Source organism: Macrobrachium nipponense, chromosome 1 (genome assembly GCF_015104395.2).
Source record: "Macrobrachium nipponense isolate FS-2020 chromosome 1, ASM1510439v2, whole genome shotgun sequence".
NCBI lineage: Eukaryota > Metazoa > Arthropoda > Malacostraca > Decapoda > Palaemonidae > Macrobrachium > Macrobrachium nipponense.
The window spans coordinates 123,037,078-123,064,528 of record NC_087200.1 but is presented as its reverse complement, the minus strand read 5'-3'; the positions used below and the strand labels follow the sequence as shown (position 1 = coordinate 123,064,528).

General features: G+C 34.4%; 1 protein-coding gene across 1 annotated transcript in view; it reads right to left on the bottom strand.

Moving 5' to 3' along the window:
- The window catches only part of LOC135218929 (uncharacterized), an 881,184-nt gene that overhangs the window by 554,996 nt on the left and 298,737 nt on the right, over positions 1-27,451 (bottom strand). The window contains exon 4 of the mRNA XM_064255370.1: positions 3,904-4,120. Within this exon, the coding sequence (XP_064111440.1) occupies positions 3,904-4,120 (217 nt within the window). The remainder of the gene's footprint in view (positions 1-3,903; positions 4,121-27,451) is intronic.

Genomic DNA, 27,451 nt, shown 5'->3' with positions numbered 1-27,451 from the left:
TCTACGGCACCAATGTGTTTCTGGGTTAATTTCATAAATTCTTGGCGAAAGCTGTCATCGGATAAGAAGGGAAAGGGAAATTCTCATTTTAGGAATGCTGTCATATCTTTTGCAGTAGTAAAATACTACTTTTGAAGTTTCCTAAGAATGCTGAGAAAGACGGAAGCTGAAAAGCACGTAATACAAATGAAGCTAATCAATTAACTTATTTTCTAGTGAATGAAAAAAGGCCAAGTAAATATCTGCATAATAAGAGTATAGTTGAAAAAATAAAAAGGTGTAAAATTTGGAACCCAGGCCTGCAAAGATCTTTTTTTCGACAAATAGCAGTACCTACTAAATCCAATATTCGTCTTTGACACTTATATACCTAAGAAAGGCGAACTGAGAATTATGTTTTTGTCTATGGTGAGATTAATGTTAGGATGAAATGAACTGGTGAAATCTAAAAATCTGTCTGCTTGATGATGCTCGTCGTTCTCCTCCAGGGAATATATATAAATGTAGGCCAAGGCTGGCAGGAATGGAGACGCCCTGGACATGCCCTCTATTTGCTTAAAGAGGTTTCCGTTAAAAATAAAGGCCGCTTCCAGTAAGACCTGTTCTAAAAGTACGATTTAAATCATGAAAGAGAAGATTCCGGAAGAGACACCTTCTTGATACTGATATCGATGGTTCATTTCACGGGAATGTGTGTGGATAGGTCGGTATTTTGTGGTAAAATGCGAATTCTAAATTCCTCTCAGTTGGAAAATGTGTGGTGGTTAGATGTAAGGGGTTCTATTCAAACACCCACCAGTATTTCTGCCTGTGTTCGTTTTATTCTTATGAGCATTGCGCATATGTAGCCCTGAATACATTGATGATGAAACAGATATGATTAGGAATATATGAAAGAAATTGAAATGTACTGACTCTGAATAAGAGAAAAAAGAAAAAAAAACATTTCATGCAGTTAAAAACAAATTAATACAGAATCTAATGCGAAGTTCTAGAAATCAGAGGCTGAATGACTGGGTCTGGGAGGTGCTTGATATTATTACCTAGAAAACATTCACAGTAGACGGAACTTCTAAATGTTCAGTTGTTCGAACTATTTTCAATTTTTATATTAGCTTTCCAAATAGCATTCAACAATAATGTCTACCATCTATCGTGGAATACAGTGCAAGCATATCAAAACAGGCTAAAAGGCATTCACGTGACTTGTCAAAATCTAAGGTAATATACAACTGCTGAAAATAAGTTATCGACAGTCTCAAAAATGACATTGTTCTTATCAGCGTATGTAAAGAATAAATTTTAGTCATGTATAAAATGTACACAAGAAATGATGAACACATAAAACATAAACCTTGACAATACGAGTAAACCCTGACTTTAAGACGTGCCATTATCCGGGATCTGAACCTCTGTCCCGTCTCCCTCGAGTGACTGAGGCCCTCGGGCGTTCCTCCATCCCGAGACTTTGTTGAGTGGACCTTGAGTGCCCTCTGACGCTTCTCCACAGCATCACTCAGACGTTATCCTCTGCACACATCTACGCCCACACATCAATTCCACGTGTCATTCCACTTCATTCTTTTAAAGAGTAACAGTTATTAAGATCTTATCACCCGATACGAACGAAATCTAGTCAGTTATGGGATGCTGGAGCACACATTAAAACGAAGGATTTTGAGCTGAGAAATATTTCTTTTTTAACCAAATACAAGCTTTCCTCGATAATACATGCGAATGGTCGCAAATATGTGCTGTGGCGCACTTGTTAGATAGTGCTACGAATGGCTATTAAATAGTGTCTGCGCCACAGGTTAGCCGGGCAGAGTTCCTTCCGCCCATGACGTCACCGTCGCCACGGTTTCCCTTAGGCCATAACCGCGGTCCTACAAGGTCTAAGTCTATTCAGTTCTCTCTCTCTCTCTCTCTCTCTCTCTCTCTCTCTCTCTCTCTCTCTCTAAAATATGATTTTCATAGTCATTTACTAGAATATTACAGGTACTATGAAACCGCAGGTTGTTAATATCAAGTTGTAGATTTCATCAACTTCCTAGCCGCTTAATTACATATTTGACCTTGATGTTCATTATTCCTTATCAAATTGTTAGGGTATTTCATGCAAAAATATATGGATATCTTGGCAAAAATATTGATCACATCATCTGTAATATTAACACCTGAGCGTTTCATTTCAGAAGACAGTGTCCGTAAACGGGGTTTGCCTTTTGTCAGCTTTTCCCAATGTACAGCATGAAAAATTTCCCTCCTCACAACTAACCGAGAACAAAATTGTCTAGAGTGTATGTCAAATTCTCGCCAACTAACATATGTTATCCATGAAGCAGCCATAGATTCCATTTAATTTATGTTTATTCCCAGTTCAGTAATATTTCATGAAAGGTTTTGGTTTTTGACAATATACCCAGCAATGTACCCAAAAACAGAGCAGTTGTTTGCCAATTCACCTGATGAATGAATGCAGAAAAGGAAGATTGCAGGAGCAAACAATGCGTTCTGGTGTCGACTTCTTTCTGCCCTATGCCTCGTTCTCATTAATACCTTTTAATACCATATCTTCCCCTGCACAATCACGCCATCTCTTCCTTGGTCTTCCCTTCTCTTCTACCCCGCACTTCCATTTCCATCGTATGTCTTCCAAACATGACGTTCCTCCCTTCGTAACAGGTGTCCATACCATCGAAGCTTCCCTCCTGTATTTTCTTCGATATTTCAAATACCTTTGTCGATCCTCTTATATACTCATTTCTAATCCTATCTTCCCTTGTTACTCCCAACATCCATCTAAACATTCTCATTTCTGTTACATCCATCTTCTTCTCCTCTGTTTTCTTCAAACTTGCTGTTTCTGTTCCATATAACATTGCTGGTCTGACCACCAAACTATGAAACTTTCCTTCTAATTTCAGAGGGTACCTTCTTGTCACAGAGGACCACACCTGATGCAGACCTCCAGTATTCCATCCTGCCTAAATTCAGATGTCTCTTGGTCCATGTTTATAATATTAATATATATATATATATATAGAATATATATATACTTATATAATATAATAATATATATAATAGACATATAATAATACGTTACCATATATGTTATTATCTACACACAATTATACAATTATGTATATACATATAAACACAAACACATATATATGCGTGTATATATACATAAGTATATATAATACGTAGAAAAACCTACAAAACTAAGTTACCTTAAATGCACTAAAAAAACAAGAAATAATTTCCAATATAAATCTCCATCACCGACAACAAATAGTAAAATAATAAATATATTGTAACAAAGATCGTTACACCTTTGTAGTATAGAACCGTCACATCAAAACCCGGTGTATAGAATCCCTGTCTTAGAAAATCACATAAGCAATGCCAAATAAGGAGGAAAATAGCATGAAAAACAATGTAAACATTACCTCAAGTTGAGTAAAAACAATAAAAAATAGATCTGACGCTGCTTGAATGGAAAAGCGAAACGGAACAAAAAGTAAAAACAATTCATTCAACAGAAAAGAGAACATTTTAAAAATTCTCTCCTGACATTCGCTTAGACCCAAAAATATACAAAAGCGTCGAAAAAAAGCATTCTCTAAATGCCTTACTCAGTGCCTTTCCTTTACCTGACCATCATCGCCAAAGAGAACATTCGAAACAAAGGCTTTAGCACACACAAAAATGACAATCAAAACATATCTTGTCACTGGCACTTTGCTATGCCTTGGAAATTTACCATATGACGAAATACTGAACTCGGGATGCTGACGTATTAAAAACGCTGCTATGACACCTAATTCTTGACCGCGTACAGAAAACAACTGCAATGAATTACACAAAGACATAAAAAAATAATGAATGGTCAACACTCACTCCTGGCCTTGTCTTGGAAGCGAATGAGGAGGTCATCGAAGCGGGTGGTACTCCGACTGAACTTCTCGAAGTGGGGTTTGTTGTCGAAGGTCTTGTAGATGGAGGCGAGGGTGAAGTAGCAGACGGAGTGGCCCTTGTCATGGTCGTTCTCCTCGTATATGATGCCCAAGACCTTCCAGCCCCAGTGCTTGACCACTGAGGAAAAGAGTTGTCCCACCTGAAGGCAGAGGAAAATATCTATATATATTTTTTATATCTAAAGAACGATTATTTCCATGTGGCGATGTATATATAATATATATATATATATATATATATATATATTATATATATATATATATAAAATTTAATAAAAGTTCTTTTCCAACCGCTTTCAATTCTATTAACGCACCTTTGTGGTATCTATGAGAAACAGAACAATAGTAAAAAAGGTATCAAGAACAACTAGATAGTTATTTGGCGAAGGGTGGAAAAGAAGCATTTAAGTAATAATCCAGTCATACGTTGAAATACTATACTTAACGTTCATTAATCCACTGTTTATATTCATTTTCACTGCTTTTCATTTAGATTTATAATACTAATTTAGAACACATTGACTTATAATCGTTTTTCTTGCAAACACTTTTGAACACTTACTCTTCACTATCAACAATAACAGCTGTATCTTTATAATCAATGTCTTTTCTCTTGTTTATCACGGTACTCCATCCTTAAACATTTGATATCCATGGAGACTTAACACAGAGCTGTGAACCACCAGCCAGTCTCCCAGCTGGGTATTATAACAAGAACTGTGATTTCGACATAAACTATTTATGGCTGTCACTATATTACCTTATACATCTTATCTTCCTAAAATCCCCAACAGTGCGCCTCTGCATAATAATACTATTTTGTTCATTTTACGTTTAACCTACCCAATAGCTTTATATAATTACTCCAAATGCCATATTTACATAACACGGATTGCTTCCTTTAAGTTTTGAATTGTTTATCTGATGGTTACCAGAGAGACTTTTCGATAAATGTTGCTAGCCTCATCTCATGTCCTTCTGCACACAAGCTGCAGTCTTACAGAATCGTCTAACTAGCTAAGACAAACGCCATACTTCCCAAACAGGCCTCAATATTTTACCAACCCGGGTCGATTTCGACATAATGGCTCCAACGCGGGTAGCATGGAAAAAAATGAGTTAAAATCCTTTACAGACGAGAACTAAATTAATACACTGTAGACCATATGAAACACAAAGGCAATTACGTGGCTAAAGAAGGCTTACGAGCACGAGATGGCATACAATTAACCAGCTTATTGCTCTTGTTATTGATACATGATTTCGGTTCCATTCTGATACGAACGGAACAGAACAAAGCAAATTCCTCAAGGCAAGCAAAAGAGAGAGAGAGAGAGAGAGAGAGAGAGAGAGAGAGAGAGAGAGAGAGAATTAAGGTTCCAAGTCAGAGAAAAAGAGCAATGCTATTTCACGGCCACTTATTCATTTGTATGGCATCGGCACAAAAACGTTTACAATGACGTTACCTCCGAAACCTAATATAGTCCCACACACCAAAAGCATCAAAACTGTCCAACCACAATTGACTCTCACCTACTTTACAATTCAAGGAGAGTAGGAGTATCGAGTCAGGTTGCTCGAGTACGCGCAATTCTCCGACGATACCCCTGAAAATCTATCTAGTGTCAGTTTAATTAAGCGTTACTTGAGAGTACACTAAACCAAGAGCCAGTTTTGTACTTCATAAGAACCGAAATGGCTTTAGTGCCCTTAAATCAGATGTATCGAACAACGTTAAAGACGTCAGTATAATATACCATAAATGCATAAAACACGCACAACATACACAGAAATATGTATATGCATGTGTATGTATGTATGTATATGAATAAATGTGTGTAGCTATAAAAGAAGTTTGTGCCTAACATCCATTTCCAGAGCAGAGTGCCTGTATAGCCTGCCTATTTTGGCGATTTTTACGTTGCTTGCAACATTGTCATAATGTAAGAAAATTGCAATATACTGCAATCTAACATGCACATATTTCATGAGCGGCATGTTATCCCCCAAAGAGATCACAATAGATTATTCTTATATAGTCTTCAAAGAGATCACAATAGATTATATATAGTTATTTTTGTATACAATTCATGTCAATTAGATTTCCTAATATAAATCACCCAGCAATTGTTTGATTTGCTATTTTGGTCTCTCCTCAAGGTCGATCTCATGTTAACCTCTGTTTGGAAATAATGTTCCTAAATGTTTGAAAGAAACTCAATTAAGCTTTTCGCAATCAAGGGTTATTGCATCCTTGGTTCTTACTCAGTTGACTTTAAGTGTCACCTCTCTAGATATGTGATGCATTCATTTTGGAAGCTTTATAAATATTCTGGTATTTTGCTTATTAAAACATCATTATCTGGGTACTGAAAATCTGTCAAGTTTCTGTCGTTAATGTTACTATAACCTTGAGCTTCTCCTCCATCTCTAACTAATTTCTTAATTATCAAAAAAGTAGCACAAGTGCCAACAATGACTTGCAGTACTACACAATTTGCTGAAATATTTGTTAAGGGGATTTAAATATAATTAAAATATTTTCACTCACTGCAATTATGCGTGATTTTGTGTGTATTCTAAAACTATGTATAACATGTAAGTGTATTATTTGTGCTTCTCATCCATATGTATTTCAATTATATGGTGGAATATTTGTAGCACTGTGTGTGCATATTTTATGCTATGTACCTACATGAACGAATTTACGTACAAAAGCATATAAAAATGACGCTAAGGCGTGTTTATAAATAAGTTTACAAAAACCTTTAGATCATTAATACATCAAAACGCTCTTCTTTCTATAAATTTCCTTCGGTGAATCTTTTGTTTTTCTAATTTGAATGAACGTCGCAAAAGAATATCACGTGAACAACAAAACCCTCTTACATCAGGGAATTCTAAATATAATCTAATGATGGATTGCTTTCGAGAGAGAGAGAGAGAGAGAGAGAGAGAGAGAGAGAGAGAGAGAGAGAGAGAGAGAGAGAGAGCAATGCCGAAGTAACGAAAATGAATACAAAAAATATATAAAAAGAAGATATACACATACAAATAGACCTAAGGAAGTATAGTATATCAGCTTATATAGCAACAAGTACCAGGGGTTTTATCCTTCCTCGAACAGGAGATTTATAAAAGCTTCTTTCTTTACCAGCCGTTCCCTCTGTCCTCGGTATAGGATTAGAACTGTTGCGTAAAATGGGCGCCCTGTTCTATTTATACTCAAGTATCTGTATTTATCAATAGAGAACGTGAAATAACGTACGATCCTCTCTCTCTCTCTCACACACACACACACACACACACCACACACACACACAACACACACATATATATATAATATATATAATATATATATATATATATAAATATAAATATATATATATATATATATATTTAAACGACATCTGTAGCTTAATGCTTATATTATTGGAATTTATTTTATTTTCAATCTTACTTATATTTAATAAACAAAACAATTATTCAACAACCAAAACAACTTACATTAAAGAGTAGATCCTAATAAAACTTTGTGACATTGCCGGTCATTACCTTTTTCCCTAGACATGGCCAAAGATACATAATAATGTAAAGCACTTATCACAAATGTTGACGTTGACGTATTCCAAAATTGTCGTTGTCTTGGAGTTAGAACGTTCAGTTTTGTTCTGGGTTAATTTCCTATTAAAATGTAGATGCCGGCCTTGCTAATGAGAAACTCTTACTGTAACTGTTCGCCGTGGCTGTGGTAACCTCCGAGGTAATTTATTTCTTACCTTTGACAGGTACATATTACGCACGTGCGAACTTAAGGCCTATTAGGCAATTACTAGTTTAAGTAATTTAATTCATAAGTTTAATTTTATCATTTATTTTACTTATCATTAACGCTAATAGTTACTATACTAAGTAGCATTAAGTTATTTACTTTTAATTTACTAAGAAAAAAAATAGATAAAGCTTCGAGTGATGCTAACGACGAACGGCTATTCCCACAGTCGGACACAAATATCAATCCTTTCTGATTTCTAACACACTCCCCACAAAGGATTGCGATTATAGGATTGCAATGAATATCTTCATTAACCATACATTATTTATCAAGGCCACCTTAAATCTGGCCACTGCGTTAAACAATTATTTCCAACAACGCTAAATAAAAGTATGGCTAAGTTACTTTAGTATCATCCTCACGTTACTAAAAGTGTAGCATTTTAACTTAAGTCTTCACTTTATTTTAAGTGTAGTATTTTATTAAATATTATTTTACACCAATTTTAACTTAGCTTAGTTTACTATAGACTATCTCCTAATTTTACTTTTTGTTTACGTATTTAGTTTTATTTATTTATTACCTAGAAAGTAATTATTTGCAATGCCCTTAATCCTTGTTTAAAGTTAAAGAATAAAGCATTTAATAAAGTATATCCTCACACTGAAAAAGTTTCAAGTGTGTAGCATTTAGTCAAAATAAAAACTTGATTATTAGTATTACAGCAAATAATATACTGAAAAAGCAGTATTTACAAATTATCTAAATTTTCCCTTAGCATTCTTTCAAATCTTTCGGTAGCCTTTCTCTTGGGTCTTACAGACCTTTTCGCCCTTGTTCAACGTTGAATTAGATTCAGGTTTTATTTATACTGCCTGTTTTCTACCACAATTTCATGAATTTATCTCTGGTTTGCCTGTTTCTCTTTATAGCATGTGTCACTTGACAGTTCCATAGGATAAAGATTGCAAATAGAATGAATAATTCTACAGCCCCTTTTTATTAGCTTGCTTTAGTTTCACTGACCTGAGTTTTATTGTCAAATCCTAATATTAATTCTAATACCTTACCCATCATCCAAAATGGTCTGGGCTTATTAATAGCTTTAATTAGGACAATGTCACCAACTTTTTATCTATTTTCTTCCACTTACTTTGGTACAAATTTCTGCTATGTTCTCTCAGGCTTAAGAGATGATTTTCATACCACAATTTCTTAAAATTTTCAATAATTTCTTCCTGTATTTCTGCAGTTCTCTCTAAAGAAGGTTGACTAGAATCGTCCAACCAAGCATCACCATCATCTTTTCCTCAAAATGAGGGATGAATTACCATGCAATTTGATAAAGGAATTTGGAGTTATAAACTTTAAATTCTGAGCTTGATCTATATGTTAAAGGCCTGGAATTTATCGCTAATTGAATATTAGAAAGGGTAGTTAATAATTCAAAGTAAGTTAATTTAGACCTTCCTATTACTTTATAAAGACAATTCTTTAACACTCTAATCAATCTCTCCCAAGCAGAACCAACCCATGCTGAATATAAAGGAATTTTAATGTGTTTGATATTACATTTACTTAATTCAGATTGAAATTCCTGCGACTCCAAAGACCTTTCAAGGATACTTCCACCCTTGAGAAAAGACTTAGCGTTGTCACTGTACAGGTATTGTGGTTGTGTACATATTACTAAATCTTTGATACGAGAACAAAATTTTTAGTGGACATGTCTGGTAACAATTCAAAGTGCACAGCGAGCACGTTAAGACAAGTGAAAACTAATATGAACATTTTTGTGGTCTTACCACTCAACTCATCCCTAACCCAAAGGTGTCCGGTGAAATCAATAACCTACATGCTGAAAAGGCTTGACTAAAGAAATTCATGTGGTGTTTAGGCATATCTGTAAACTTCGGTATCTGTAAGTTAAGGCATTATATTTTCCTTCATAATTTACAACTACTCAGCTCAGTCTTTACTGCTGACCTCCCTTGGGAATCCAAAATCCTTGTTCCCTAAGGTAGTTTAATGTAGTGCCTATTCCTAAATGCTGTACCTTCAAATGACAATGCTTTATTAACAATGAGGTGAACCTATGCTCTTTAGGAAGCAATACTGGGTTATGAACATCAAAGTCAAAGTACAAACACTTATTCTTCCCCTAGACCTAATTATACCCTTTGAATCTAAAAATAAATTTAAATTGGACACTAGAGGAGGTATATTATTAGTAATATTGGCACTACTTTGTAAAAAATCTAATTCGATTGTAAAGTAATCTTTCTGTGCAATTTTCACCCAATATACTCTAAGGCTTTCTTTTTAGGATCACCACCCTTTAATCTACTACAAAATTTGAACAAGTAACTGGTAATTCTTAACAATTGTTCATAATTGACATTGTTTTATTTATATTGAGAATACCAGCGTTTACTTTATTTATTTGCATAGTGCACCCTACTCGTACTTATTTGATGCTTATAGTAAGGCGATATGCTCAATAAGGTAAAGAGGCCACTTGTCAAAATCATTACTCACCATTCTGGACCTTCTAGCCAATAAGTTGATTTACTTAAATAATTTAGTATAGGATAAACCTCAGGTGGATCATGTCACAGGATTTGCTTCTGTTTTACAATAGTGATATAAGACATGTCGGTTTAAATAGCTTTAGATTATTTAACTTTAACGACCATCTACCTCCAAGTACCTATTTTAACAAATTTAGATTTTATTTTAGTTTCTCTGGTCAATAGCCAATTTAAAACCACTTGAGCATCAACACAAATATTAATGAATTGAAAATTTATATTATTGTAGGCTTCTAGTAAAGAAGATAAACATTTAAAAGCTAGAATTACTCCCATTAGTTCAGTGGAGCCAATTTAGATTTGGAGAACAAAATAAGAACTTTTTTATCAATTTTGATTAACCGCATGGAGGCCACAAACCCATAGGCCTCCACAGAGCTATCACAAAAAATGTGAAGACCATACGAGTCTAGTTCATTAAGGGACTCTCTAGGAAATTTAAGTTCAGATAACATTTCAAAATCTCTACTAATAATTTTCATTTCCCCACAAATGTCTTTAGGTAAATTTTGATCCCAACCCCAACATCTAATTTCCATATTTTTCTCATTAAAATTTTGCCTCTTATTGTTACAGAAGGACTATATTCAAAGGATGAAATATTTTGAAGTTTGTGACAATACTTTTCTTTTTGTGTCTGCTTCTGGGTCTATTTTACAAGGTGCAAGACTAAAAGAATCATTATTTACGTTGAATCTATAATCCCAAATACTGTATCCCTGCCTTCGCTAAGAATGTTCAAACCAAGTCTATTGATCAGAATGCCATTTCTTCTCTCAACTCTACACAATTGGAATTCCAAGACCTTAAGATAAAAGCCCCCCTTGTTCCATCCTATCATTAGCTTGCTTATACAAATTTTCATTTCATCAATGTTGTTACCAGTTACAAGAAGTTGTCTACATAAAAGTTATTAGTTAATATTTCTTTACACTTATCATCAGGATAACTTTCTGCGTGATGTTTCATAACAAAATTTAATAATATACCGGTGAAGAAGTGTAACCAAAAACTATTGTTTTGTAGCGATAAGATACTAATTTATTTCCCCGTTTCCAAAAGAAACAAAATCTATTTTTAATCCACTTCATTTTTTAATTTAATCATCAAAAAGCTTGTTTGACGTCCCTCAACATACCATATTTATTAGTTTCTAAAATAAAAGTAGCAATTTCAAGTCAGTGAGCCCATTAATCTATCCCAGGATAAGCTGCTTCATTAAATGAAGGCAAATCCCTGTAAGTTTTTTAAAGAACAGTTAAATACTGGCCTGATATTTGTGGGTAACTTGCTCTTCTAATTTTATAACTGTCTATGGGGAATCCATATACTACTTATTGATAGTCAGAAGGACTTACTTTAATTTCCTCGATTATACCATCCTCGAGTTGTTTATCAAAAACTTCCTGGTATTTGTCAATGAGACCCTTTTTACCAAGATACTCTACTGTTCTGTCTAATACCTTAAGTGAAACAAAATGATTAGATGGGACGCTGTCAATTTAATCAGTATAAACCCAGGGCAATTATTCTACGAGAAAATAAAATCCATTATCAAAAGAGATCCCCTCTCTAAATCTGTCAATTTGTTCTTTATCAAAAAAGACCAATTCTTTTTCACACTTTTTATTCCCAAGGATTCAAGACTAAAAAGGTGTTCGAGTCCATTGTCTACCTCACTGTCTTCTAATATATGCTCTAATGGATTGAAATAAGATTTTAGAGGATCCATTACTAAATTTACCACGCTTTTTGTTTTAACATTCAGTGTTTTCTATTAACCATGGAGTCCATAAACAGCTCTACTTTCTGCCTCATCCAAAAAGTTGAACACATTACCTACAGGAGCTACTCTATTATTTACGACTAAACAAGCTCCACCCAACAAAATTTTAGTCCAAGTTACCGAAGGTAAAAACACTGAAATGATATCTATTCCTAACAACATGTCAACCTTCATACTTTCATGGTTTCTGTGGTCACAAAAAGTCTCATCCCAATAAATCAATATTATTTTCTTTAAATTTATTTATTATTTGCATTCATGCCGGGGGTCACTTCAAAGTTTATATTGAGCGATTTGTCAACTAATAAAGGTATGAATATTAAATTATTGTTTATATTTATTCCAGTGGATATTTGCTTGAAGCCCTTAGTTTCTTGCCCTATATATGTGCTTACATCACATTCCAAAGCATACAACGCCTCACATCCTGACAAAGATCTTTAGCTGCGATTCGGAAATATATGACCGCTGACTGCCAGTGTCAAACAAACATCTGACTTTCCTAGCCTTTTTGCCATTTCTTAAATACAAAGTTATAGTAGGTAAAACTTCTTTGAGCAAAACATAAGCTTATGTTAGTTTTAGTAGTTAGTTCGGCTTTATTCAAAGAAGGGCACAATGGAGTTATGTGTTCCCTCTTTCTACACAACAGACATTCAAACCTTAACTTATTTTGTTTCCCGTAACATTCATTGTCTTCGTGCCCTGAACCAGCGCATCTAGTGCATAGTGAAAGTTCCCTCAGTCTGGCCAATTTATCATTATAATTATTAAAGTTAACACATTTTGCCCAAAGTATGGCCTTCAGCTGCACACAATTTACAAATTAATTTAGTTACTTTATTTGCAAATTTAAAATTTTGAATCGTACTTACACCTACCTTATTTTCTTTAGGTTTAAATGAACTGCTAGGACTAGGTTTACTAGAGGTTTTAGTGAGGGTCTTTTTTCTATTGGAAACAGTTTTAGATAAAGTTTTGATAATTTCATTATAACTAGAAAGAATGTCAGATATATTAGGATAATTGGTATTTAATTTGTGAACCAACTCTCTCTTTACTGGTATGGGGAGTTTATTAAATACTATATGACTCACAAATTTATGCCCAGAAGACCCCCACTTCCAATAAATCAATATTATGTGCTTTCAATTCATGCAGATAGGATTTGATTTCGTTGAGGTAAACTTTCACCGACGAGAATTCTAGATCATATTCAGCACTTGGTGCTTAAAAGTCTCGTCAACAATATAATCTACGTCAAGGAATTCTTCTTTTAACATTTCAATTGCCAAGTGGTAGTTACGGTCAGAAATAGTCAAATGCTTAACTACCTTCAAGGCATAGCCCCTAAGGTACCATGTAAATATATTTGTTTGGCAGAATCGGACAGATTTTTTTCTGGGACCCAATGACATTATTAAATTGATTAAGGAAAGAATTGAAAGCAAATTTATCTTTTCTCCTCTCCCCACTAAAGATTCCACATTCTAAAGGAGGGGGGTTTCCCATCAGACATATTTATTCTAGACATCATTTCTAAAACTTTATCGGCAGATAAGTTGCTAGAAGCCCCACTTAACACACTTATGTATTGTTCATATTGGTCGAGCTCTATACTAACCTGAATGCTATATTCTGCCTGACTATCTAACTCCTCATTATAATATTGTTCATTACTGTTCATTATTTCATGTGTCTCCAAAACATTATTAATTTTTTCATCAAAGTGTTTAACCTGCTCGATCTCTTTTTCGATTTCAGTTATTTGAGTCTTAAACAAAAGGAAGAAGTTAATCTATTATCACCATGAAGCTCCGTTAGCTTCTCTAAGTAAATAGTTACCTTCCGTTTGTGTATTCCCCGCATCGTCCTCAAGGATGATATAATATTCATAGTGGGTTAACAAACTCTTCCTCTTTATCAGACAGGATTAACAATTATACTTAATAGATTTAGTATCAATAGCCTGCAAATATTTAAAAGATAACACCCCACTAAAGTTTTATGAGCTTACGGGTTACCGAGTACATTATATATAACATGAAATAGATTATAATACATAATATAAGTTACTAATTACGTCGCACTTGAGTTCATATTGGTTACCATTCGAAATACCGAGCGACAGTTAGCCAGTTAGCCGTTCTAAAAAATCACTTACTTCACCGAACGATAAACACATATTTAACCTCCGAAATATTATATGGAATACACGACAATTTTGGAATTATATTGGAATTTATTTTAATTTCAATCTACTTTAAATATATTAAAACAACTATATTTAATATATTCAATTATTCAACAACCAAAACAACTTACATTAAAGAGTAAGATCCACTAATAAAACTTTGTGACATTGCCGTACATTACCTTTTTTCCCTAGACATGGCCAAAGATACATAATAATGTAAAGCACTTATCACAAATGTTGACGTTGACGTATTCCAAAATTGTGTTGTCTTGGAGTTAGAAACGTTAGTTTTGTTTCTGGGTTAATTTCCTATTACAATGTAGATGCGATGCCGGCCCTTGCTAATGAGAAACTCTTACTGTAACTGTTCGCCGTGGCTGTGGTAACCTCCGAGGTAATTTATTTCTTACCTTTGACAGGTACATATTACGCACGCGCGAACTTAAGACCTATTAGGCAATTACTAGAATTTAAGTAATTTAATTTTATCATTCATTTTTACTTATCATTAACGCTAATAGTTACTATACTAAGAAAAAGTAGATACAAAGCTTCGAGTGATGCTAACGACCGAACGCTATTCCCCACAGTCGGACACAAATATCAATCCTTTCTGATTTCTAACAATATATATATATATATATATATATATATATATATATATATATATATATATATATATATATATATATCTTAAAGGCACAGTAATGGGTTGTTAACCTTAGCTCTTGCCGGTTAGAGACAGGCGCAAAACACTGGATTCCTCGAAGATGCTGAAATGAAAAACAGACAGGATAGCTTACCAATGCACATTGTGGTCAGTAACACGCCTCGAAGATCACGAGTTTCAGGCATGAAGCATGCATGCCTATTGTGTGCCAATCAGTGTGTGTGTGTTCGTAACAAACAGAAAATGACATTTAATCTGGAGAACAAGTCATAAGTGGGGATTCACTGATTGTGATTGACAGAGTGTGGAACACGCCTGGAAGAGGTGTTGCAGGTCCATCGGACAAGGTAATGTAAGAGAGAACTTTGGAAAAGTTAACCTTTGAAAGGACAATTACTTGTGTCTGGAGAAAGAAAAGTGGGGTGCAGTACACATTCTTTATTGACTAACTTTAATATTTAAGTGATGTCATAATTATGGTCTCTTTATTTCAGATGGATTCGAAGTCACCAATGGGTTTATTCTATGACTGGTTTTCACTATTAATAAACTATTAATGTATGGGCACTCAGAAGAAGAGGGGTACTTAATTAAATATGATTTTGAGAGGAATATGATAGTTTATGTTTATTTTGAGTCAGAGTTAATTAATTTTATTCTATTTTAATGTTAGCTAATTTTGGGAAATAAAAAGTATATTTTTGTAACTACGGGAGTTTATCTTTGCCTAGCTTGAACTTTCAGCCAACTCCCAAGAGGGAAATCAACAGAATATGGGTAGGTTGAGTTGCCAGTAAGTATTTTTTTTTCATTTTGTTTAAACTAGTGTCATTTGGCCTAAAAAATCCCTAATAGATTGGTGGCAGCAGTTAAAAGGTACATTAATGCATATAGGTAGTGCCTCTGACGAGACTATATAGGTTAGGCATATTTTGGGGAGAGTGGTTATAATTATGTATCGGGTAACTGACTCTATTGCTGACTTAAGGGGGATTAAAAGCCGTGTTACCTAGCGCGGGTAGTCGTTGTAGTTGTGGTCTAGTGTAAAGATGTGTTCCTGTGTTTGTGGGAGGGGGAAGTAAAGTGAATTTATATCATAACGGGAATTGATTACGTGCGGTCGCAAGTGTAGACAGGTACTGACTTCGGTTCTATGAAGACGTGAGTGTATAAGTTTGTTTTCTTTTTTTCTTTTTATTGGTGTTAATTTACTCAAAACTGTGTTTTATTTTGATGTCCCTTGAGATTCGGTGGACATTAGTGGTTTTGTGGTATTATGATACATTAGAAAAGTACTATAAGTTTCGTTTTTGTGCTTGGCATGAGAGAGAGAGAGAGAGAGAGAGAGGCAGCCAAGTGGACATTGCCGCTAATTCAGCGAGTTAAGGGTTCGACATAATCTTCTTCCTGTTTTTAATATACCAGCGTGACCTTGTACCAGTTAAATCAGCTGATTAACCTTGAACCTGAGAAGGGGCGAGTTCATATGGCGTTTACTGGATCGATGCATGTTTATTTTATCTTTTATTGGTGTATGATGTATTATTAATTTTTGGGTTGGGGTTTGTGTGTGCATGAATATATCAATGTTACTGAGGTCGGGGTGAATTCTAACGTACAAGAGTTTTCATAAAGAAAGGAAAATGGCTGACGCAAGTGGAAACCAGACTCTGGTAAACAAAATAACAAATATAAGTGCGGGGGTCAGCCCGTTTTGAGGTATTGTAGATGGTGTTCTTTCCCAACCCGTGCAAATTTTTATTGAGGGGGGGAATAACTATTTAAACGCCAAGAAAATTAAGGATGATACAGAAGCGTTCACAGAGGCAAATGCCTTGTTAGATTTCAATAAAGGAGAATTATCTTTTAGGTGTGGGAGTTTTCAGTACACAAAATGTCAGTCATGGACCGAATTACAAGCATTTTTAAGAGAGGCTTATGGCTCAAAGGAACACGGTGATATGGTAAAGAGATTTAAGAGGGCTGTACAAAATTCGGAAAGGCACAACAAGCCTTATTTAGCACAGCTCAAAACTTTTTGACTCAGCGGGAGAATGGATACAGAAATTGAAAAATTCCAAATGGGTAAATAAGAATAATGTCTCACTCGACAATTTACAAAAACTGATACATTTTGCAATGCCATTACACGACGTACCAGACGCAATTGTGGACAGTTTTGATTTTTGATGAAAAGATTGGACCTACATCAGACAAAGAACTAATTTATGCCCAAACTCAGAAACATATGTCCAAATGTCCCACGGTGGATAGTACATTTTTTAACGGGACCGGTCCAAGAAATACAATGCGATGAGGCACAGAATTTCCCTCTTCCTGTTTGTGTGCAAAAGTGGAACATAATAGAGGATCGATCGATCAAAGGCAACTGCAGTTGCGTTGCTACAATTGTAATAAACCAGGGCACACAAAGAAAGTATGTAGAGTCAAATATTGTGGAATGTGTAAGAGTGTGGATCACTGTTGGCAAGCTTGTCCGTCTCAGATACGGAGAGATGCGAGACCTACATCTCAGAAAGTCGGAAGTTACAGCATGAGAACTTCCCAGTTAGTTCACTTATGGGGGCAAAGGGATCGGTGAAATTTTTGGAAAGCCGATCAATAAAAAGGGTACAGATGATTTATACATGCCAGTGGTCTCGTGGGGGACCCCCCAGAGCCTAGGTCTATAGTATATGGAACAGTGGGGGGATGTGGATATCCCGGTCTATATTGACACCAGTGCATCTGTCAATTTAATGGATCATGATTTGTATCAATCCATGTTCTCCCATTACCCTTTGAAACCCTCAACGGAGACGGTGTGTGATGCGCAAGCCCATAGATTAAACATCCTGGGTTTTGTTAGAATACAGTTTACTCTGGGTGATAGAGTGTTAATAGAACTATTTTTGATTATTAAAGGGATTGCGTTGGGCAACAGCTTTTGCTGGGCCATCCTGCATGTAGAAGACACAAGATATCGGTCCATGCAAATGTTAATGGTATAACGGTTGGAAAACCCGGTGTTTTTATCCCTTATGAGGACACAAGTGAAACTGAGGATATGGAGATTACTGAAAATGGGGTGTGTTTGGTGGTACTACTGGTAATGATACCAAGGAGTGGTGATACCAAAACCTACTCTGATGACACGGGGAATAACAGTGGTGATGTTAAACGGGATATTGATTTTGGTGGGTGTGACAATGGCGTTATGGGTGGTGATACTGATACTAATACTGATATTATTACCGATACTAACAATGGGGTCATGGTGGATGCAATGAGAACCACGGGTGGTGATATTTATGGGATCGTGGAACAGGGAGGTACTAACCACAAATATAAATGTGTTTTATCAGAGGATGTTATTTTAATGCCAGGTTCAAAGACTATGGTAAAAGTCAAACTGAGGAAAGTGACAAAACCCACGGAAGTATGCTTAATTGAGGGTAGTGAGAAACTAAGAGGGGTTATTAGCACTGCATCAGTGAACAGTGTATCAAACACTGGTGTTACATCGGTAGAATTACTGAACTGTAATGATACAGTTAGGAAATACCAGAAGAATACATATGTGGTATATCTCCAAGATTGGAGTAATGACAGTGGTTCAGTGGCTATTTTAGGGGGGAAAACTGAGTTTTCAGAGGCAGAAATGCAATCAAGGAAGCAAATATTCAGAGAACATTTAGCTAATGCGGATTATAATGAGCATATAGAAGCGGTAAGCGAGTTCTTGGCAGAATTTGGGGACACAATAGCTTTACAAGGGGATAAACTGGGATTGACTAATGTGTTAGAACATAAGGTAAACTTAGAGAAAGGTACAAACCCCATTTTTATTCCTGCATACCGCATACATTTCAAAATCAGAGAACAGGTAGAGAAAGGGGTCAATAAATGGGAAGAGGAAGGAATCATTAGACCCAGTGTCTCTCCATACAACTTTTCTCTGTTAGCAGTGCCTAAGAAGGACGGTTCTGTCCGAGTATGCGTCGATTTTAGATGTTTGAATGATAAAACAATTCCTGAGCGGTACCCAGTCGCATGCATACCAGATCTTTTTGTAGAAATCGGGGGAGATAATATCTATACCTCAATTGATTTAGCCCAGGGTTTTCTGCAGGTCCTTCTTAGTGAAAATAGTAAGGAATATACGGCCTTTTCAGTGCCCAAGGGACACGATGAATTTACACGGATGCTGTTCCGTTCAGTTTATCGGGTAGTCCAATGACCTTTACCAGGTTGGTAAATACAGTTTTGCACGGGTTATTGGGTAAAAATGTTTTTGTGTACATTGATATATTAATTGCAACAGACTCGATCGTGCAACGCCTGGAAGTGCTTAAGGAAGTACTTAGGAGACTTAGGTTAGCAGGATTGAAAATTAAGCTAGCTAAGTGTTCCTTCTTGAAAAAGCAAATAACATATTTAGGTCATGTCATATCCAAGGAAGGGGTTAGAGTCAACAACAATAAAGTCAAAGCAATAGCGGATTTTCGCACCCCGAAATCAAAGAAAGAAATTAAGTCATTCCTAGGGATGGCGGGGTTTTTTCGTAGGTTTTTGAAAGGATTTTCTAACATAGCAGCTCCTCTAAGAGCCCACCTCACCCCTGGCCTCTTCTTTTGGATGGCCGCTTGTGGCGCGTTTAGAATAATCGAAGAACTTTGATTTGAACGATGTCGCTCGTATGCCTTTGCCTGATCGCTTTGGTCTGTACGAATCCTTTGGGTTCAGAAGATAGCTCTCTCCAACGGAGGAAAAGTTCGTAATTTACTCGGGTGCATAATGACACATTTGAAGTGAAAAGAACCCGTGATTAACACACAAACACAAACTTCCCCCATTAATTAATCTACTGAAGTGGCAAATTCTTCAAAATTACATTTAGTCAAGAATAACTATAGAAATAAGTATAGGGTTTTGGACAGAAAGTGGAGAGTTCAGGTTAGACAGATTACATAATAAGGGCAAATGAAAACCAGGAAGATGAATAAGTGAATGCTAATATGGATGGTGGAACAATGGAACCGATTTATTTCTCTAAGCATTTACAAGTGAACTCTCCACATGATGGTAGGACGAGAAATGAGGCGAGTCACACAAGAGATTAAGCGAGAAAGGTAGTGGGACGTGTGCAAAAATAAGTGAGTGTGCAGTTTTCTATGCATATGAAGGTGGAAATGCATGTAAGGACAGTTTAACCACTGGTCGTTTATTAAAGTGATGTATGTTAATTGCAATCGATTGAAAGAAAAAATGGAAAAGCTGTTGGCATGAACTTTATGAGTAATACATGCGACATAAGAAGATATGAAAGGGTGATAAATGTGGAGATATGTAGAAGTGGCAAAAAGCTTATACAAAGTGAAAGGATGGATCCGAATATTTTGAGAGAATGAACGATCGTGCATTTTGTTGCTATTTAAGGCTAGCCCGGGGCCACGTCAATCACCTGGTTCCCTGGTTCTCAGCGTTAGAGTGCAGAAGATTTTGCTTCAGAAACAATAAGCATAGTATTATGTGAAAGCCTTACTCTAATCCATTAATTCGCATTCGCAATATACATCTAAGGAGTTTTGTGTTCCACTGTAGGCGAGACTTTTATACAGTTTATAACGGTTACTAACATATTTTTGAGTTTTTCATAATTTGCTTTTTGTATAATTACAATCTCTCCGCCCCCTCCCATCATACCATGCTGAACTAATTTTAGCAGATATCAAATGTACAACTGGCTTGAATGAGATGAAAGAAATAACACTAACCTACATGGGGAAATGCTTTTGAGTAAAAATATAAATGGAATTCAGACTAATCTAACAACTGCAAAGGTTGACCTTCCTGAGATACCAGGGTTTACTGATGTTGCTATTTGATTGCTCCTTTCCGACTTACTCTTGTTGCAAGTGATTGTGCAGGAACTGTGCTCTCAACAGATAATTAAAGTTTGTCAAAAGTCTACTATTTGTTTTAATGTTCACCTTCAGTTTGTTATCTATGCAATAGCGGTGCGATTTCCACTGCTAAAATTCTCGCACTGAAACTCGAAGCATTTATAGTTGTAAAACATAATTACATATACATATATTTATATCGCATGCTTTTTAATCTTAATCGTAAACACTTCCTTTCTATAAATCTTTGACCATCAATGACGCTATTTTCAAAAATTTATGAATGGTTGACTGACTATTAGGATAACGTTCCCAAATCGTTATTACCCAGTCACTTCCAAGAGGACTGTTAGTATCTTTTATGACAAGGAAATTCCACCAGGAAGATATTTAGAAGGATGTGCTATAAAATCTGATATTGTGATCTGGAACAAGGAAGAAAAAACCGCAAAGATAATAGATGTGACAGTACCCAGTGACTTTGGCCTCAATAGAGCTGAAAGGCACAAAATAACAAAATACCAAGACCTAAAGAATGACCTGAAAAGCACATGGGAACTGAAGGATGAGGCAATACCAAGTTGCCCAAGTATGAATGGAACGGCAAACATCTTGAAAAGAGCCGTCGGATATAAGGATAGAGGAATATATAGGTGCAACCATAGACCCCAGGCTGGAACCCATTGCACCCCTGATATAAATTGATAATTAAGAATAACATAAGCCGGAGAGAAAACACACTCATATATTTCTAAATATTTCTATATATAAATAAATATAATATGTAAATATATAGATATATATATATATATATATATATAGATATATATATGTAATACATATATATATATATATATTTATATAATTCCTATAGAAGTTTACACGTCGGAATATCCAAGACTTTTCTCTCTCCAATTCTGAGAAAATGTGGGTTCCTTTACCTATATGTGTTGTGCAAAACTTTCTACTGCTCGGGATCCACCAGGCAAACATACGACAAACTTTTTCCTTTGGAGGTCAATTAAGGAAGCAAAGTTACAAAAAGGAAGCCAGCAGAAAGAAGAAAAGGTGAGGAGGAGTGGCAAGAGACAAAGATAAAATTGCGTTTGGCATCTTTTATCTTCTATCTCTTTCTATTATAATATATATTACATAACAAAATATATATGTGTTATATATATATATAATTATATATATTATATATATATAGATATATATATATGAATATATTATATATATTATATATATATATATGAATAAGGGATTATATATATAATATTATATATTATTATACTATAACATAATAATAATCATTATACATACATTATTATATATATATTATTATTATATAGTATTTAATATTTAATAGATATATATATATATTATATAATATATAGACATTATATAAATATATTATTTATATTATATATAATAATATATATAATAGAAAATTAAATATATAGATATATTAATAATACTATATATATAAGTATATATTGAAAAAAGTATTAATATATCTGTTATGTTATATATATAATATATCTATACGATAGTAATATATATTATAGTATATATTTACATATCTATAATTATATAGATATATATCATATATACTATATATATAGATATATACGTATATAGTATATATAAATATAGGTGACGAAGTGCCATGTATCTGGTTTAACATAACCACTCACCAATCATTAAATGAGTACCTAACAGCAGCTAGACACCTGAATCCTCATCACAGGTACTAAACGACTGAATACTCTAAAGGCAACAGTGATCCCTTAAACAACTTACCAGTATTTCAGAAAAGCAGACTAAGTTCATTAAGACAGATGTGAGGTAATCTTATGTGTAATGAAATTAATTAAAGGGCATCACTCCATCAAGAACTTTAAAAGTTTAAGTATTTCCCTGATTTCAAAAGTCTAAGTACTTCCCTAATTCTAACTCACTTCAAGTAAATTGAAGGAAAACAGCTCAATTACCACTCAATGTTTCTACCTAAGCATGATCATACATATATACTGGTGAAAAAGGAAACACTTATAAATATTTTATATACAAAAATTTATTATCGAAATTTCAAAATTTATAAGTGAAATTCACAATATCAGGGAAATTTACCGTTACTTGAAAACAAAGCAAAGTAGAATTAATTCTTGAATTACTTAAGTAAAATTAAATCATAATTAATTTATCACAAAACTCAAGAAAATTGATTAATTTAATCGAAATTCAAAAGTGTTAGGCAATAACTAAAATTTGGAAATTAATTCACAAGTGCTAAACAACAATGACACTTGAAAAGAATTCTAAGTAAATGCAAATTAATTCACAAGTGTTAAATTCAATTTAATGTGCAACGATTAATCAATGAAAACAACTAAGTTAATTAAACTGTGAATGCAAATGAAAACACATCACAGAAAAATATGGAAGATACCAAAATTGTAAAAAGCACTAATCACACAGAATATAAAATAATAACACACACTTCAATAAGAAAATGAATAAATGCACAAAAAATCACTTCAATAAGAAAAATGGATAAATGCGCAAAAAAAATAACTTCAATAAGAAAATAGATAAATGCACAAAAAATCACTTCAAAGGAAAAACACAAAACACAAAAATTTGCAATGGATAAAAATTTAAACTTGTTTCATGAAACCACTGCAACTATTAGTTACAACTAATAAATTTAAAATAACACGTTACCTTGGCACCAACTTTCTTTTTGCTGCAGCTAGTTCAAAAATTTTACCACTTCACAATATTTCACAAAAGAGAAGGCGCCGTTACACACTTGTACAATGTTTGTTCAGATTCCACAAAAAGAACTAAATAATACTAAATAACTCCAAGAAATATCAAATATGAAATTTAAAAGTTACGAGCGACCAATTTACATTATGTTTATATCACGTATGGTGAGAGAGAGAGAGAGAGAGATCTAAACGCCAAGGAATCAAAATCTGTAATGAATCTCTTTCTTCTGGAAAATGAGCAGTGGAAATCGGACAAAACGTCTTAGGCATGCGAAAGATGATGCAATGCTTCTAGAAGCTTCTAATATGATGTAACTTTACAGAAAAATCGTGAAATCTCCACGTGATTATCGATAAAGAATTATGCGTCTGAAACCAGCCATGTACATTATATGCTCAACAAAGACACATACTTGACAAAACAGAAGTCCCTTATCAGACATGATGACAGGTTACCACAACAACACGGAGATCTCGAGTTCCTCTAATCAAACAGGTTGACATATTACAGTACCAATTCTATCTTGGAATGGACACAGTTAATCTCTCTCTATTTACATTCTACATTATATACTTACTCTCATATTATGTTATGCGAAATTTGAACGTACATTTTTAGACATCGTATTACTCTAAGCTAAAAAGGGAATCTGAAAATGTTGCAGCATGTAATATATATACCATATATATATATATACCATATATATATATATATATATATATATATATGATATATATAATGCATTTGTAATATATATAATCTGATTCACTTTCTTCTACGGACGGATACTTGGTGTCATCTGACATACATGATGTATAATTAATACAAATCACTTAGGAAATCTAATTCAGCACGGTAGGCCCTCTTTGCAATTCAAATGTTCAGGACTCTGAAAATGATGTTAAAAAGTGTCGTCCTTTTTCCATAAATGATTTCGGATCGATTAGAATTTAGGATTATAGGGCATCGTAATGTATAATCATCATCACACGGAATGCTCCAGCGTTGAAAGCTTTTTGGCCATCACTACTGAAGATTAAAAGACTGCTTTTTGTTTACCTGTATATTTATCAATGAGGTTCGTCGGTAGTTAACGTAGTTTTACAACTTGGATTGCAAACTTGCCGCCTAATATGGTAGTTTTTTCGATATTTTGAGTTACTTGCACCTGTTTCTCTAAACACATAGGCAAACACACACATAGTCGACGGCACGGCATGTACGGCAGATTTGGCTTCAACGTGACAGCCCAACCGTAAAATATGGTGGTGAATATAAAAATGGCAAGGTGATGAGATAAAAAATATATATAGACAGATAGATATCCATAATTATTTCCATATTAAGTAATTTCCCTTCTCAAGGAATGGCTCCCGAGAAAAGAAAGGACAATGGTCACAAACCTTTCACACATAAACCACTGAATGGTGGATGAAACTTCCAAGGCACTCGCCGCTTCATACACTAGCGCAGAACGCTCACTTGCAGCGCAATGAACCCATACACACATTGCTACTCACCTCTTTCTTGAACATACCCTGTCAATTTCTGCATGCTGAGACCCCTCCTCTCTCTCAACTAAATAATTCACTCTACCTATTAGTACCTTTCTATGTCCTCCTCTTTTCTTTCCGTTCAACAATTCATAACTGATATCATTTTTACCAACTTATCATTCACCTTCTCATCAACCTATCACCCATCTTTGCAACAACCTATCATCACCCCTCTGATCCAGCCTTTCAGCTCTGCTAACGCTTTTACACTCGTGTGAACCACCATATTTACTAGTCTTTACATTTTTTCTTGCATCACAAATACTACGAATATTATTTATCTCAACAGCTTGCACCTTCTTTCTTTCAATACACTTATCACTTCCATGTACAGTGATGCTCAAATCTCAAGCGACATTACTCCATAGGATTTCGTTCAAAATTCACTAACTGGCAACCTAGCTTGCTCCCTATTTATCTATTATTTCAATGCGAAAACGCAATTATTGCATACAATAAGGCCCTAATATGTTTAATAAGAGTGAAATCTGTCATATATTTCAAAACTGCAAGAAAATGTCACATGTAGCAAATTTCAGAAAAACTCTTACGAAACATTTTCAAAACTTTCGTTCACTCATCCCTGAAGCATTTGACCAAAACGAAGTCGTCATCTAACCTCAGTTCAAATGTTGAATATAAAAACGAAAAAAAATTCCATAGCATTAATATTGCTTCCAAAGAAAGCATAAAATTTGAAATGGTCCTATTTGATTGCTTTTACACCTGAACGCTGAAAAAAATTAAAGATGAATATACAAAAGTAGAATGCGCCCAACGATATCAACGTGTGAGGGGAGCATGTGTGACGTATCATTAGTGTCGGTGCAACAACAACCACCTGGTGTAACATAAGTAGGTCTACAATGAGTAGCGACTATGAAATTATCTTGAACATTTACTTTATGTGTTGGAGTAATATTTGGATTTTCATACATAAATATTTGTTATATTTTCTTAAATATTTACCAAAATGATGGCATACTAGCAAATATTCGCCTTTGCAATTATTCTTTTGTCAAAGCCAAGATATTATTCCTAGGCCTAGGTGTTATTAGATTTCTTTACTTTACACCTACCATTCACGTCTCTATTAACAATTTATGGCCAGGCAGCAAATGAGTTTATCTACAAATTCTTGCACTTCAAGTTACCTTGTGAAAGAATTGATAATACACCAAAAGCGAGCATAAGGACTTTTAAGAAAATAATATTTTAAACCACTTGAAAAACAAGTGTTCCATAAGCCTTGATATTAATGCTTATGACATTTCGATTAATAGCCATCTTCTACATATAACCAAAATCATCATCATCTTTTATTCTTCACAGAACAGGTAATCTCTACAAATAAAAACATTAGTAACAGATTACATCTCGGAAGGCTTAGATAATTTTTTTAGGCCTATAAATCATTTTGCAACATACAGGCAGCTGAAACAGCCTGAAACTTCAACATTCAAAGATGGTTGCAATTTATATTCCTCAAAGAACAGGTATTCTCTACACATAAATTCATCAGTAACAGATTACATCTCAGAAGGGTTAGATTATTTTTTTGGGCCTAAAAACATTTTGCAACTTACAGGAGCTGAAACAGCCGGAAACTTCACATTCAAAGAAAACTTGTTTTAATTCATATTCCTACTTTGAAATTGTTGTTATGACTTTTGAGCGTATTAGGTCTACTGTCATAATGCTGCAGACGTGGTTATGTTGACCAGTCGGAGGAGCATGTTAAGTGTGCTTTCTTTCATTACTGGTACCCGCTAACCTTATCGCACCGCGCTTTGAACTGAGCAATGTAAGAAAATAAAAAATTCAAATGACACACATTACGAATTATACCAATGCATAAAACGGATCATATATATTTACCCATAAGGAAAATAGGACTAGCTGTGAATTCGCAAACTTTTCCACATTTCTTACATTACAAATAAAGAAAAAAAAGTTTAGCACTACTTGGCAACGTCACGTTGAGTCTGAGAATCTAGACGATACAAAAAGAATCATGTCGCATGAGATTTGAGCACCACTGTACACATTCCAGTTTCCTCCTGATCTTTAGGACACTACTACTAGTTTTCTTGCTTAACCTTAGCTGTGACTCACTCACCTCTGTATATAATAAATATAAATATAAATATATAAATATATATAAATAATATAAATATAATATATATATATATATATATATATATATATATAT